The sequence below is a fragment of the Acomys russatus genome, chromosome 11, assembly GCF_903995435.1.
Source record: "Acomys russatus chromosome 11, mAcoRus1.1, whole genome shotgun sequence".
Taxonomy (NCBI): domain Eukaryota; kingdom Metazoa; phylum Chordata; class Mammalia; order Rodentia; family Muridae; genus Acomys; species Acomys russatus.
In genome coordinates, this window is record NC_067147.1 from 20,406,986 (window position 1) to 20,423,974 (window position 16,989).

Consider the following 16,989-nt stretch of genomic DNA (forward strand, 5'->3'; position numbering starts at 1 on the left):
CCTCCTTGATCTCAACTTCAAATAATATGAAATCCTTTCAGAAAAGTAACCACCTTGGTCATTATTCCAATAGTTACATAACTCTTACATATCAAAAAATTAACAGTATTAATGGTTAAAAATTACATTAATATTTACCTTTAGTGGAAGAGTTATATTTTTCTTGTTCTTCAATGAATTAAATGCACATAATGATGGAAACAAAAGAAAGAAATCAGCAAATTTATAGTTAGACATGGAATGTGAATTAACAAAATGGCATGAATAATAAAAATGCATAACACATAAGGTGACATGGTAAACTGCAATGATAAACCATGAGAAGTTTCACATATGATACTGAAATTAATCCAAAAATGAATACAGCAATTCAAAGATTTTAACAAAACAAAAATATCGGGAAAATAACTTGTTTGTTATTCTCAATATATATGCTACAATACTTTCCTTGCCTTTAAGAAGTACAGTTTGGCAACAATGTCATTAAAGCAGTTTAGTTTAAATCCAACCTCTGTCTTATACTGTAAATGTACTAAAGACATATTTAACCTACATATAAGCTTTAACTGCAAAATTGTCTTTTCCTATGACCTGAAATGCCCTGCGATTAATCCCATTTTTCTATTGAATAAACTACATAAATTACGTCATGGAAGTACTTCTGTAGCATTCTCTTTGTGAACAATATATATCACAATGTAAGTAATCTTTTAAAATTCACATTAATTATATTAAATATCTCAATATGAAATTCCTCATTTGTGACATATTACATTATCTTATCTTTTATACAATTTTATACTTGCTGTTATATTCTTTATTGCTAATTAACTTTCTAGTAACATCTGAAAGGAGGTGAAATTATGGTTTCAGATTATAAGTAGTGTATTGACCCACCGGCTTTCCCTTAACTGTTTATGAGTGGTCTCAACAAGCTTCACTAAAAAGCATCAATGAAGTACCACAATTATCTGACCTTTTTCAGGAAAACCACATAATGTTTTTTATACAGTGAATCGTGGCTGGCTTTATCTTTAAAATGACACCATATAGTAGTCAATACTGACATATTACTAAAGAAACTGCCAGAAAGTCTCTGCTTTCAATTTTTACATATTTTTAAAATATGGTAAAGTATAGATTATATCTTAATCTGTGTTTTAGTTTCAAAATCTGTATTGCAACCTTCTGATTTTCCTGCCATCTATTTTTAAATAACTAGATTTCATGTAGTAAATAGGCTAATACTCCAACATGCTTAAGGAAACCCCAACTATTTTTAAAATAGTAAATAAATAAATCTTTTAAAATGATAATCTTTAAAACTGGAAAATATGTATACTATAGAAGATACAGTAAATATTATTGATAAAAATTTTAGAAAATATATCCAACAAATCAAATTATCTTTGTATACAAACCTAAGACAATAGCATAGATAATAATATACAGAAATGTATTAATATAATTAATTTACGATTGTATTAAGAGATTATATCACTTTTTCAGAAATTATACCACTGAAAACATTTGTTCTTACCAATCAGCTGTTTATCAACAGAAATTTAAAAAAAAATTTTAAAGTAAGACAGACCTTCATGACAAATTAAGTAAGCAAAACCAGAAGTCAGGTGAATAGGAATTTATGCAGTCATAATAGACTACAGTAGATGCTAATTCCCATAAAAGACAGTACTACAATACAATAAATGCATCAAAAGGGAAATTGCATCAAAAGAGAAATGAGTGTCATATGTCTATCACCTTAAGAACAGCAAAATTCAGTATTAAAAAATGTATCTAGGATTGTCTAACTTGTGGATCAAATTGTTTTCAGAAACAATTAAGGGCAAATAGGTCATGTGAACTGTTCAGTAGGAAACACGCCCATCAGATGACAAAAGACACTACCATCCTTTACCACACACCTCAAAGCATGTATCAATATCAGGAAGTAGCACCTTGGAACACTTTCATTAGATAGAACATAGTAAATACTCTATTGTAAAAGTTCTGTCTATATCACAATATTTCAGGATCCTTCAATGACCAACTGTGTTTACTGAAGTAATTTTCATAGTGAATAATATCAAAAGAACCCCAATGCTGTCATTCCCACTCATTCCCTTCTTCCCACCTTAATTCAATCCTTACACATCGACGTTTCCTCTGAAAAACAACTACAAATATTAATATCATAAAATGTACATACGAACACTGTAACATAAATTTGAGAAATGAAGGGATGGTCCAACTGATTTTGCAAAAACATTACTACAATCCCACTGTGTACCCTCAAATGCCATGGATTTGTTTTTACTTTCAACTGTAGGAAATGCAAAGAATTTTAGGAACACGTGAGCTGCTGAGTTTCAAGGTCACCAGTAGCACTCGGTTTGTAACGAAGCATCCAAATTAATAGTTTGTTCAGTTGTGCAACAAGAGTTCATGAATAAGTAAGTTTAAACACCATCATCTAATTGTTGAAATATTAAACATTTGACAGACGTATTCCTAGCATAGTTCAACTTACATTATTTTTTGCTTAATCAACTCAAAATATTCCAGAAAAAAAGTCAACCAGAAATGTGGAGTCTACAATCAATTACTGGTATTTTGGAAAGGAGATTCACCAAGACTACATTTTCCAAGTTGACTAAATATATACATTTACCTCATCCCTGAACCAACATGAAATACAATTTTAAAAATCACAAATCCAGCTGTCAATGTAGCTTTTGGTACCTTTGGCAGCATTGACACTATTTATTCACACTGATGTTATTAGTATCAAGTATTTTGCATGGTAAAGGGGCTGCAGCAGTCACTGGGGCAATGCACTCAGGGAAGGAATGTGAATAGTACAGCAGCTTCCATCAACACTGTTGGAGTAGTCAGAGAGTTAGCCACCCGCGTGTTTCCCAGGGACGCAGACTTACAGGGGACATTTCACTATGTTCACTGTTCTCAAGCCACAGCCCTGAACTAGAGAAAAATTCAGTAATACATTTAGTCGTTAGTAATAAATGTGGTAAGAAATACTAATGTCATTGACTCACTAAGAAATGGGTCAGAAAAAAAAGGCATTTTGTCGAGCACTTCAAACCTTTAATTAATCTTTGTTTCTACTACCAAGGACCCTTCCCTCCATAAAACACACACACACACACACACACCACGCCCATTCTGTTAGAAAAGCAAAGTAACTCATGTGTGCTTAACATAGGAAATGAAGGCAATGTGGATCATAGGAAAATAAAAAATATATGTTCTGAGTAATTTTTACATCATCAAACTAGTTAAAATTCTAGATATTGGCAATGAAGCTAAAATGGAAATCCCTAAGGTGTCACTCAATGATCATATTTAATTTTTTAAAAAATATAATCTTCAGTACATAAACAGGCAGCATACAGGTTTTGAAGATATGTATCACCTAGTTTGATGCTTTTGCAAAAACGGCTCAGGCTCCACCCATTCTGTGAAACAATCGTCTGAATTCAGTCATTCCCTCACACAGCAAGTGCTGGTTGTTGTATGGTGTGAACCACTAGAAGTAGGTGCTGGGGTAAAATTATAAGACACTTAAATTCTTGGGGTTCGGAGAGTTGCATATGATCAAAACTGTGTCACGTAATTAGAGGGGGGAGGCGGGTGTTAAGAGAAGTTCTCAACTCCAGGTGTTTGGACAAAGATCTCTCATTTTTGGATACCTTGTTCTATACTGCTGCTTCGAACTGGCACCTGTGGGAGCTGTCTTCCTCGGCGACTGCTGAAGGATGTGTCTGCTGGAGGGGACTGGGTTGGGCTTCCTTGTCTGTGCATTCTGTAGGCAAACAGCAAAAGGAGGGTGAGAGTCCAATATGGTTGACAAAAAACAAAAAACAAACAAACAAAAAAAAACAAATGCCTTTTCCAGTCACTACTAAAATATGCATAAATTAACCAACTGGTTTGTTAGAAGCAAAATCAAATATCTCAAATGACACAGATAAAAGAAACACTACCAAAAAAAAAAAAAAAAAAAAAAAAAAAAAGCTGAAGGAAGCAGGTCAGCTCCTTCCCTGCACATTCTGTGGAGTGAGTCCCTGAATTAAGCAGAACATGGCCCACTCTCTACTAACTATCTATGAGGCGGTGCTTTCTTAAAGACATTAATTTTTCTTAGTATCATAGTAGAACTGACCATAACCTCTGGTTGTTAAGAGTATCAAAAGAAAATCGTAATGAAGGCATGCTGCCAATAAGCTACTGCTACACTCAGACATACGTTAGAGTTGTTTATAATAATAAGTTCTTGATGCACAAACTGATGTTAGTTATCAAATCAGTTGTGCATTCTTTTTAAACAGAAACAAACAACAAGCCTTGAAAAGGACTTTAATTAGCCCTGGACCCGTGCTACAGGATATTCTGACGTGAGGATTAAAATTGGAAATGAGACTGTGAGAAACATGCAGATACTTCATTCCTACCCAGATAAAGCTGACCCCCAGCTGCTGGCATTCCAAAAAACTGTTTCACTATAGAAAATTTTAAACACTATATGGTTTTATGAACACATATAAAATGTTACTTTAAAAAGTTCTATTACACTTTCGTGAACAATTACATACTTAATTTTGAATAAACTCATCATAAAACATTTCACATAATAGAGTAGGTATGATAATGCCACAAACAGATGAAAGGACAGAACACAGCCAGGTTTAGTGTTCGATGGGAGCTTACTGGCAGGAACCAGAGAATGCTGCCAGCATGGTGAGGAAAGACGCGAGTGGTAAGGGGTTGTGGGAGGGGATTAAGTGCCACAAAGAAAAGATTAAAAAGTATGGTGTCATAATGAGTGGAAGCTTCGAGTGCTTGGGAAGGGACAACACCACACCAACACCCAGCATCAGGACATGAATGCTGAGCTGGACACTGAATAGCAACCTTGTCAGAAGCGGAGAAGGTGGCGCCGACCCTCCAGGGGCAAGGTGGTGCATAGAACACAGGGTTCTGACACTAGAGTGCTCGCTCGACCGTGAGCGAGTGGGGTGCTTTCCCCTAACGACTGGTTGATCAGTTGCTCTTGGGATTGCGTATCCCCTTCTAGAAAGGCATGGTGGGAGAACCCTAAAACATCAGTGCCAAAAAAGATCTTCAGTCAGCAGGTTTCATTAACTTGACACCAACACATTTGTCCAAGGAAAACCTGGATACTCTTAAAGTGATTTTTAAAGTATAAGAGGGACATTCATCACACAGGGATTGAGATGAGAATGTCAGTGTCATTCACATGTGCATCATAAAGGGCCAACCCGGGTTGTCGTTATATAGTGAACTTCTTATGAGCTCTCCAGAATCAAAGACTTCAGCCTTCCTCTTGACTATTGAACCATATGTCTAGTGTGTCCACATGGGGAACAGAAGGCAGAAGGACAATGAAGATTTCCTGGTGTATGCAACTTGAATGGTGAACATCATGTTATTCCATAAGAATGTGAAATAGAAATGTGTGTATGTTTTCACAATGTTCATAGTTCTGCGCAGCAAAAAGCAAGCCTGTGGTAAAAAGAAAGACAGAAGAGCATGCTTCTTCAGCTTTTAGTCTTAAGACTATGAAGTAGACATAGGGCTAAAACGGTATTCTGTTGATTCATACACCCAGATAAGCACAAATGGGTAATGTGTGGGTAAAACAGGATCCCTTAGATGTGACATTAGCTGAAAATATATCTGTGAGTACAGTGATAACTATTGTCACTTGGTGTTCAAAACCATTATGAAGCAATTTTCTGAATTAAGTACTAGGAACTAAAATGGATCACATACATACATGTGAATATGTCTCCATAAAACAGATGCATACTTTTTGCTACTTTCACTATTTTAGTGTCAGGTTATATGACCGAAGAGCCTGTTGTGTACCATCAAGAGTGTAACATCTCATCCTTCTCAATAGGGTAACAAAACATGCGTTGTCTTTAAGCATGAGGACAATACATATTGGCTACCCAGAATGTATTTATGAAAAATGTATTCCACTTTTATTTAGCCTGATATTCCTTCTTTTAAGTAAAATATTTTATACAACAAGACTAATTTTTGCTTCAAGCTATGTCTTCCATTTCAGAACAATAAAGAAGAAAATGTCAGATTTAGAGAACAAGAGAATGCAGCTTACACCTGTAATAAAGGTTCACCTTATCTTCTTGGGCTGTGGATTAAGGCGTTATTAGATACGGATTCATGCCCTGAAACCTCACCTGTCACTGCTACTTCCAACTTATGAAGAAGCTAGTGACGTTCTACTTATCCAAATAGTTCACCTGTTCCAAGTTGACCTTCAAATAAACTCAACTCTATGAAACTGGCTGAGATCTGAAGAATATATATGATGATATTATTTCCAACACTAAACAATGTTTTATCTATTCCTCTTTACAATCCATTATTATAAGAATCAGTTTGTTCAAAATACATGTTTTGGTTGTGGTTTAACAATTAATTGGTACAGTCTTCACATTAGTAATGGAGAGTCTCTTAGATACTCACTATAACCTTACTTTGTTCCTTGATGAGATTTCTAAGCACCAAAGAAGAACTTAAGTGTGATGTTAGATAATTATTATATTTTGCTCTACTTTATATTTTATCCAAAAGTGTCGAAAAAATATAACAACCATTTCAGGTGCACAATACTGGAGAACTGTGTTTTAGCTGGAGGGAGCCTGAAGGGAGGCTCGAGGCTGGCATACCCTGAAAAGAGCCATGGTGTCCCAAGCCAAACAGTTTGCACCAGACCCGTTTTATGTTGTTGTTGTCTTGTTTTTTGTTTGTTTGTTTGTTTGTTTTTCCTTTATACAAAATAACAGTCCACTTGTCTCAGTAACAAAAAAAGTTCTTGCTGTAACTCAATCTATGGAGTGCGGGACCACGGGAGAGAGAAAGCTACTCTGATTGCGCCAAGAGAGGGATGTGGTCACAGGCTTGAGTGCCAAGCAAGTGAAATTGAAAATGAGACGGTTAGGGTGCTGCAGAGTAGAGGTAATAGCAGTAAGTATGGTTTGTTTAGGGAACAGAGAACTGGTCAAGAAATTTCAAGGTACCATGGCGTAGTTGATAGAATCAACATTGTTGACTCTTGATAATTTTTTTTTTAACAAAATTGGATATACTAAGAAGGAAAAGACGTAAAAGGAATATGAGAGAACCAGAATGACCATGTTAGAGAAGGGAACCAAGTGTGGATAGCAGCAAAAGGAAATCAGATCTAAGAAATAACGAGGTAAAAAAATATGATCTTTAATGCTGGTGTAAGGACACCTGCACCCTGGCTGCTATATCAGTGAATTTTTGTGCTGTACACCTCTTTAAAATACAGCTAGTTCTACTTTATAAACAAAACTGAGGATCACTCAGTAACTTGCAAAAAGATAATGAGGGAAGAGTGTTAGAGACAAGATCCACAATGGTTTGCCGAGAACCAGCAGGGGCCTTATTTTCTGAAAGGTGATATAGGTGTGTGCAGTCGCTTCTTTACTTCTGGGCTATATACTTGAGCCCAAGGCGTCAGGCATGATAGAGGGACACTTTATTCATGGCATAGATCCTGGAACAGGACTTGTTCTTATGCCATGGGACAAAAAAAAAAGTAAAAATAAAATTTCTAACATTATACAACTAAAAACTGGGTTATTTAGTATAATTTAAAGAAACGGTATTCTGAGAGTTTGCACTATCACAGTGCATGTAAAATGACATTTAACAAGCCTGCTCTGTGTGTTCTTCCATTAACATACACATATTTGTATACAGTAGCTCACCATCTACAAATGTGTACCTGAATATTTGCCCCTACGTTCACTTGCAGCCTGACTTTCTACACCTAACTCTGTGTTAAGTTGGACACAAACACACTTCACCTCAAAACCTTAGGTCTTTAGCCAGATGTATCTATTCTTGCATATAGTCACAACGGAAGCTTAAAACTAAGCTTTTGGGGTTTTGTTTCTAACGATATGCTAAAGAGGTGAGAATGAACATAATACTTAAGTTGCCAAGGGTTTATTCTGTGATAGCCTTTCACAGTCCTACAAAAGCTCCTGACCATGGCTTCAACATATAAAAAAGTGCACCTGAAGCTGGGCATGGTGGCACACGCCTTCAATCCAAGCACTCAGGCAGCTGTGAGTTCGAGTCCAGCCTAGTCTACAAAGTGAGTCTAGGACAACCAAGGCTACACATAGGAACCCTGCCTTGAGAAACCAAACGGGAGCTGCTCTCTGTTGAACTCGCATGGAGGTGGAAAGTGAGACTTTATCCACCTGGGGAGACTTCTTTGGCTCCTTTTGTTATTTGCTTGTTCTGTCATATTCAGATTTGTTTGCTTTTTAAATTTATCTTACCTTATCTTACTATCACTCCTTGGAAGCCTGTTTGTTTTCTAATTCAAAGTCAGAAAGTGTATGGTCAACTCTCTTGTAACCCACATTCAATAATTTGCTTTAAAATTGGTTATGTAACTTAGATTCCAATAAAAACCGATAAAGTATTCTAATCAAAAACAAATCAAACCACATATGTAACAAGCTGCTGTTTTCAGCTGGGCCAAGAATAAAGGATGTAAAGGCATCAACACGATTGGCACACGCTCACTGCTTGTAAATCTCTGGTAGGATGCCATGCTCCAATTTCTTCCTCGCAGTGAAATTACTACTTTATTTTGTTTCTTCTCTTCACATGTTTCAAGTCTCCCTAAATTTCTGGTCTACTGTAAAGTGTTTTCTTTAAAGATCAATATATCATGTTCGTGACCTGAGGCAGACAGTTGCTCTGGGTGTCATCAAAGCTGTGTACAAGAAGGCTGCTGGAGCTGGCAAAGTCACCAAGTCTGCCCGGAAAGCTCAGAAGGCTGAATGAATAGTATCCCTAACACCTGCCACCCCAGTCTTAATCAGTGGTAGAAGAACGGTCTCAGATGGCCATTTAAGTTTAATAGTAAGACTGGCTAATGATAACAATGCATCGTAAAACCTTCAGAAGGAAAGGAGAATGTTTTGTGGACCATTTTTTTGTGTGTGGCAGTTTTAAGTTATTAGTTTTCAAAATCAGTACTTTTTAATGGAAACAACTTGACCGAAAATCTGTCACAGAATTTTGAGACCCATTAAAACAACTTTAATGAGAAAGAAATCAATATATCTGCAGATTATTTGATTTCAGCTGCATTTTCCTTTCTCCATTTTAACCAATCCTATGACATCTCTCCTCCTAATATTCTTGCCATCAACTCAGTAATACCCTCTTAGAAATGCCTTTAATTTTGCTGTGACTTTATCCCTTAAACTGGAACTTGGAGTAGTAGGAGTTTAGGGACTTAATGAATCATTGAAGTGTACAGACTCTTTCTTACTCAAATAGCCTCACTGGTGTGTTCTATCTACTCCTGGATATTTTTATTCACCTTCCAAACTATTTTCACAAGGATCTAGACATCTGAAACTCAAAGTCAATCATCCACTGCCCTGGCTTAAGGACTATCAGCATTTCATACATAAACCGAGAGTCTTCAGCACATTAATATGGCATGGTCATATCAATTTCAATCTCTCAAAGAATCTCTAGTTCAATTTTTAGCTTTCTTCCCTTCACACCCTCTGAATCTCACTCTCTGTTCAGTAACAGACCATTTAAAAATAGTTTTTCAAGTTTTAGATGCTTTCTAATATTTTTCAATTTTGTTTACATTTAGTTTTATTTATTGATTTACTTAAGTAAGGAACGGTCTATTGAATATTTTCAAAATCCAAAACTATCCTATTCAGACCTCTGTTTTCACTATGCCTGCGACATATCTGACATTTGAATACATTAATTTATCCAGGTTTCCACTCGTGCTTTTAAGAATTCTCAGATGAACAAACAAGTATTCATTTATTTATGTTACTATGACTTTCTAGGTGTTGCTGTAGAGGTGTCAAAAGACATGTAGGGAGAACTGTACCTAAAGGAATTCAACACCTCTGAAACTGAAGAACTGAAAATGACCAATAATTCCTTAGATTTTTTTTTACATAAACACATCAAATAAGTACAGCTATAAAACCATAAGAATTTCAGATTATACCTTTGTAGAAAATGAGACTTTCTAGAAGTTTAAGATACTTTTCCAATATTTAATACTCAAATCATTTACACTTTCCTAGTTATGATTCACTGGAAACATTTAATGTGATCTCAGAAACAAAGCATCAAGCTTCTAACACATGTATAAGCATGTGTTTATCCTCAATAGAAATGATATTGATCATGAAGAAAAAACATATTTTCTTCTTCTTTTTTTAACACCTACGATTTAAGAGCAGGGCAAACAATGACATTATCTCATTTCTTCAACATCTTTTCTCGCACAGTAGTTGACGCATTTCCATGAGACAGTTCGAACATCACAACCTGTGTCTGTAAGTTGGAGTGTTAAGAGCGAGGCAGGGCACCGCTCCTCCATGTGAAAGGAAGGTGGCAGCACAGCACAACAACAAGCCTACCTGTCTGCATCAGAGGCTGTGCCTTTCCTAGTCTGTTTTTGGATGCTAGATCTTTCAGACTTTCTGGAGTGCCTGTGGAAATGAAATGTTAAAGAAATACAAAATAGATGATGAATAAAGCTACATTCACATCAAAGAATGAAAAAAAAATAAAAGAAGACACAAACAATGACAACTAGCTTACTTAAATGGTACTGTCAGTCAATACTTTCACAATTAAAAAGAATACAGAAATCAAAACGAACAATGGGTGAAACACATGCATGGGTTCCATGAGATGGGAGAAGCTGACATTGCGCAATTAGTTTAAACAAGTACACACACAGCAATGAGCTGGTAAGGACCCTTACTCAGTAACTTTACTTCTGTCAATGAACTTTAAAAAGTAATGAAATCAATATGAAATGTATGATGAACAGTGCTAAGATGGTTAATAATTTAGGTGCTGAAAGACCACATCTGGATTACGTGAAATGTATGTTGAAGTTTAAACTTTGTGCTCTAGAGTATTTTTGTTTTCCATAACAAAATTATGAAGAGAGAGAGAGAAAAAGAAAGCTGTTGACAGAAGTGAAACCAAGTAAACCAACCATGAGAATTGTTTTTTAATTGATAGTCAAGATCTGTAGGTAATAATAACAGTAAGAGATAATCCTTAATGTACCTTACATAGACTATTTAGCCTAAAAATGACTGAACTATTATGTGAAAAAACTTACTATTATGTGTGAGTATTTATATCTGTATATAAAACCGTGACATCTATATATAAAGGTATATAAATTGATAAGATGTGCATATACATATAAAATACATTTATACCTAATGATTATTACAGTTGGAAATGTAAAATATTTTTGCATAGTTGCTCATAGTGCTACATATTTTAAATAAATAATATAAAGTACCATGGCCCCAACATATACATTTCAAAAATCACAAGAATATGTATCTTTGTGATATTGTTAAACTTTGCAATTTATGACTATTAAATTGTCCAAAGCCCTTTCTTCAGAAAATGTTGAGGCATGTAGCTGTTCTTACTTAGAATTTCAGGCTTCTTTCCTCTTGGACACTAGAAGCACATAGTTAAGCACTAGGGTGTACACTCTTCTATTTCTGCCAGCTGTATTCACACTGTTCTATTTCTCTAACACAGGTGTGAGCTCTTCAGCTGGAACAATGTACAGCACATGCCAGAATGATGGCAGACAGTTGTCATCGTAGCTGGAAACTATGGCTTGTTTCTGAAACAGAGAAATTTCCAGCAGCAAAGCACAGGCTGAAGTGAAGGTTGGAGAAGGAAGAGGCGGGGTTAAGAGACAAAAAATAGTTTGTAGGGCGTAAGATCAAAGTAAAAGTAATGTGTAACTTATGGAGAGTTTGTGTGTGGTCCGGGAAATGATAAGGACAACTTCCTGGAGAAATAAAGGATCCTTTGCTCTTCTAGAATGGGAAAGATGAGAGCAGGATTTCAAGAAGAACCACAGGGTCACTTCAGACCTGTTGTTTTTCTGCTCACCGCATCTTTCATTCACGTAACATAACATGGCGAGGATCTCTATGTGGGAGGCATTGTTGTATATGGCTGAAATATGTCTATTAACCAGTTACATAAAAGTCTCTGCTTTTAATAAAATGACAATGCTACTAGTGAAAGGTGAAAACTGAACAGTAAAAAGAATCTCTTGCAGCTACATTGTATGGCACGGGACACGGTGGTAAACGGTTACAGAGAGAAGTAAAAATGGGTGAAGATGACTGGAAGTTGGCACAAAAGGAGGACCAAGAAAAAGTATGAATTGCGGCATTTCAGAAATGGACTGCTGACATGGTGATATTTTACCAAAATATAAGGTGTGTGTGTGTGTGTGTGTGTGTGTGTGTGTACATGTGTGTGTGCACATGTGTGTGTTGTGGTGGGTGTGCATATTGCTTGTAAATATCACATCACAAACAAAGGAGGCAGAAAGTTGAAAGTTGCTATGCCTTAAAACAGGTATGAACCTGGTTAGCTCAAGGATGAGAAAAGCATCCATCATATCAGGGTTTAAAGTGATTTGTAGGATGGGAAGCTTGGAGATACAGGTACAGGACCTGGTGAAACTGAGTATAGACTTCCTGATGTTGAAAATTAAAGGGTACAGGCATCTTTTAGAGCTTGCCCAATGTTGTTCTTGTCATTCATAAAAATCTATTCAGTTTTCTAGGCTTAAGTGAGATTATACTTTATCTGTAAGTTGCTCCAACTCTTCTTCCTCTTCTCATGTTTTAAAACTTAATGGCTTCACACAGCAGATTGGTTACTACTGTGAGGGCAGGGAGAATGACAATTTTAAGGAAACACGATACTTAGGAAGACTTTTGATGCTCATGTGGCCATTCTGCTTTCATTAAGCCATCTAGTCTAACTAATCCAATATGGAAGGCACTGCTCTTCCATCTTTCTGAAGAATACAAAGAGTAAAGCTTTGAAAGATTTGCTCTTAAGAGCCATTAATACATTAAGCCACAAAGTAAATCTTATATCTTTCACCCTCCAATGTTGTAACAATAATTCTATCACCTACGGGCAGGCTAATTCTAAATACATTATTTATTGCTTGGCATTTGGATTGTGTATTGATAGTTTTGTAATATTGCACAGAATCTGGACTTTGTGGTTGTTTTAGCAATTCTAAGTATTTAGCAATTCTAAGAAAGTACTAACTGCTATAAAACATAGAGTTTTAATGGTAATAATATTTACTTGACCCTGAACACATCTAATCTCAAGAATTTATAATGGTGAACAATCACCATCAATGCTACATAACCTGACAATCATTCACAGGAACACACATTTCATTTTTGTTGTTGCCATTGTTGTTGTTTTAGCTTTTTAAAAAAAGAGACTTCTTTTTCTCTTTAAAACCCATTATAAGTTTTGTGAAAGATTCTTCTAATGACACTGATAATGATATATCTTTATAAATCTTGTATAATTTATAATTATTATATATACATATAATTCTTTTTTATAATTTTTCATGAGTTATCATCAAATAAAGCAAAAAAAAAAAGATGCTCATTTAATTGCCAAAACTCAGTGTTAAGCAGGAACAGAAATGAAACTACAAAGTCCTAACATCTTTTCTCTTCATAGTTATGGAAACACCTTATATTTAAATCACACCTCTCTTTGATATAGAGGGTTAAGCTAGGTACAAAACACAGGTTATAACTTATTTATATTCATATTGTATACAACCAAAATTATTGATAAGATGATCATAAAATAGGTCACAGGGAAATGAAATACTTCAAGTTGTACATCAATCACCTTAAGATTCTACAAACTGGATCTTGGCCTGGTTTTGTTTTCACTGTAACATTACTCATTCAAAATATGCTTAGTTCTGTGTGGTCTTTTGTCTCAAAACTGCTTATATTATTACAGTTTTAAATGACTTATTGTAGCAACAAACATGGGGTCCAAATCTGGGAATAGCTAGGGGCTGGGTACAAGGGGAAAGTTTGGTAAAAATGACTGGGTTATATTTTGATAGGTCAATAAGTAGGTTATAGTTCAACAAGAGTGGAGACAGATGATAATGAACTCCCCATATACTGGAAGCTGGAAGAGAGACCTAAAGGAACTTCACTACAGAAATATATTTGAGGAAAGAGATGTGATTATCTTGATTGAAGCATTATGATATGTATATATATATATACATATATATATATATATAAATCATACTATCACATGGTACCCAATGTATGTATGTATGTGTGTATGTATGTATGTATGTATGTATGTATGTATGTATATAAAGCTTATATCTTTATATAGTAGTTGAAATTACGAAATGTTATTTATTTTTGTGGAATCTGACAGTCAAAAGTTACACTGAGAAAAAGGAAGTAACTATGAAAATATAAACCGTTTTATACAAAGTATATGTAACATTTCAACTGTATTATTTTACGAGGTTCAGTTTGAAAAATCCATAAATGAAGCATGAATTCTGGTTTACTAATACTACACGCAAAGGAATTATCAGTTATTTTATGACACCAGCCTAAGTTTTTCCATGATGGGGCAACATTTCTCAGGCTCAATTTTAGCATCTTGCAGAACATGAGAACTCAGCTATTCGCTTTAAGAGATAGATTTACAAACAGAACCAATGGTAGAGAATGTCATGTGGCTTAGCATATGTAACACAGGACTCAATCAGCATGTACAACCATCATGGCGTCACACATTTTATCTCTACAAATAGCTCTAGTAATCTTTACCATTGTTTTCCTGTTCATCATGTTCCTGTGGTTCAAAAATGCAAATATTTAATAGGCATATTGCCCTACATTATTTTCTACATAATTTGATCTTATGATTACTCACAACATAAAATTCTACTATCATATGGCAGAGATTATGTCTTTTTAAAAGCTCTAAAGACATATCCAAATGTAAATGTATGCTTATTTTACTAATGAACTGAAGCAAAAGCTGCATTTAGAAAACTGCGACTCTCTGTAATCAAACATGTTATTTTGAAATTGCATTTAAATATTACTTTTATTTATATTAATTTTAGCATCTTCATTTTAATGAATATCCAAAATAGGAAATAATTTATATCTATTCGGGGAATCCTTCCCTTTTCTTTTAAAGCCATAATTCATTCAGTCCCCTGACATTATAGGTAAGCAATTATTTTCTGAAGACATCACAAAACTCGTATCTGTTTGTATATAAACATACATGTATTTACATTTAGTATACAACTGAATTGCTACGTCTGTAATATTATTTAATAATATTAACTAGAAATTTGACATAATATAGTGTGTTTTGGTTTAGGGGAAAGTGTAACAGAAATCTTCCACCAAGTATTTTCAGTTGTCAATATATAGAATAGTGACGGCGTAAGAAGTGGCTCTCTGTGTGTTCGAGATGGTTTTGTTGTCTATGGCTTTCTATGGTTTATGTTGTCTTACTTACCATCTTACTTCCTCACAAGTTTGGGAAGAGATAATGAACTAATGAGAGATTAGTAATGAACATACACAGGCGTGTAGCTGAGATCCTTGTACACAGCTGATTTCACGTGTGTGACTGCAATCGCTGCAGGAAGTATTTAATGTATGATGGACACATCTTTGTTACCTTTTTGATACATAGAGCAAAGTACATAGGGACTAAGTGACCTCCCAGGCCAGTGATAAGTGGTTGTACAGTAGCTCTGCCTGTGCACAGCAACCGATATGTGTTGAGTGAGTCCACATGGTGATGATTTGTTTCTACCAAAATAGACAATAGAGAAAGACAGCCGTAAATCGACATGAATCACTTGATATGATCGATCATGTCGTCTTGCAGACAAGCAAAAGGTGTTGAAAAAGAAGAATATCTGGGTATTTGTAAAATAAGCAAGAGCTGCTCCAGATGAATCACTCAATGGACACTAAGCCTAGTGAGTGTGGCATTATTTGATTAAATATAAGAAAACGGTGATTTACATAAAATATTTTCAGTAATTCACTGTAGCAAGTATACCAATGTAAAAACAAATGCAGGAACTAGTAACTTTGTAGCTTAAACTATCCAAAGTAATATTGCATTTCCTTCAGTAAAACGTTTATCACAATAATTAAAGATGAGCTAGAGCATCATAATACTTGGAGTTATCATATCATAGTAAATGAGAGTCAGACCCAGAGTCTGGATATTTTAGGACATTGCATATGCTTTTCCAAGGAGCTATTCACTTATTTACAAGTTTTTACCTGATTTTGAGGTACAAAAATCTCAATTGCCCTATGCTTTATAGAAGTATAGGTTCACAGGTTTGCAAAAATACTTCATGTATATTAAAATAACAGTGTGGACAAGTGCTCTCCCATTTGAATGCTATTTAAATTAGATTCATGATTAAAAAAAAACCCCAGAATATTCTCAAAAATTTAAAGTTAGAAATATTCCTTAAGGATCCAAACTTGCTACTTTCTTTATTTTTGTTTTTAGTATCTTTTAAGTTCTAGAAGACATTTTAGATCCAGATAAACATGTACTCGTGTTCTGTCTTAATAAGGGCATGGCACCAACAGAGAAGGCATGAAGAATGCCTCTTGTTGACATTGCATTAGGCAGACATGGTTCCTTAAAAGTTGCCTGTACGTACGTCCGCACACAGGTGTCTATGCACACATTTGTACTGTTGGAAATATAAAGACAAAGAAATGCCTTATGACACTGACAAGACATCTAAGGCAAGCTGTGTAAGTTATTACTGAATTCACAGTATTTTTTAGCTACCGATGTTAAAATTCAGTTAAGTTCACAGTCACATTTTTTATTTTACTGAAAATTAGCAGTATACTCATTTCACTTACACATTAGTACAAACTTCAAAAATGAGTAAGTTCATGTGACGTAGCAAGTAAAGCTCACGTGAGGTGACAAGAG

General features: G+C 35.1%; 1 protein-coding gene across 19 annotated transcripts in view; it reads right to left on the reverse strand.

The window, feature by feature from the left end:
* Window positions 1-16,989, reverse strand: part of Rims1 (regulating synaptic membrane exocytosis 1) — a 479,929-nt gene that overhangs the window by 112,235 nt on the left and 350,705 nt on the right. For 8 of the 19 annotated variants that reach the window (XM_051152985.1, XM_051152984.1, XM_051152996.1 and 5 more), the window contains one exon: window positions 3,714-3,826. In XM_051152985.1, the coding sequence (XP_051008942.1) occupies window positions 3,714-3,826 (113 nt within the window). Of the gene's footprint in view, window positions 1-138; window positions 169-3,713; window positions 3,827-4,935; window positions 5,119-10,532; window positions 10,605-16,989 lie in introns of all 19 variants that reach the window. The other 11 variants (XM_051152983.1, XM_051152988.1, XM_051152991.1 and 8 more) reach the window with 4 other exon arrangements.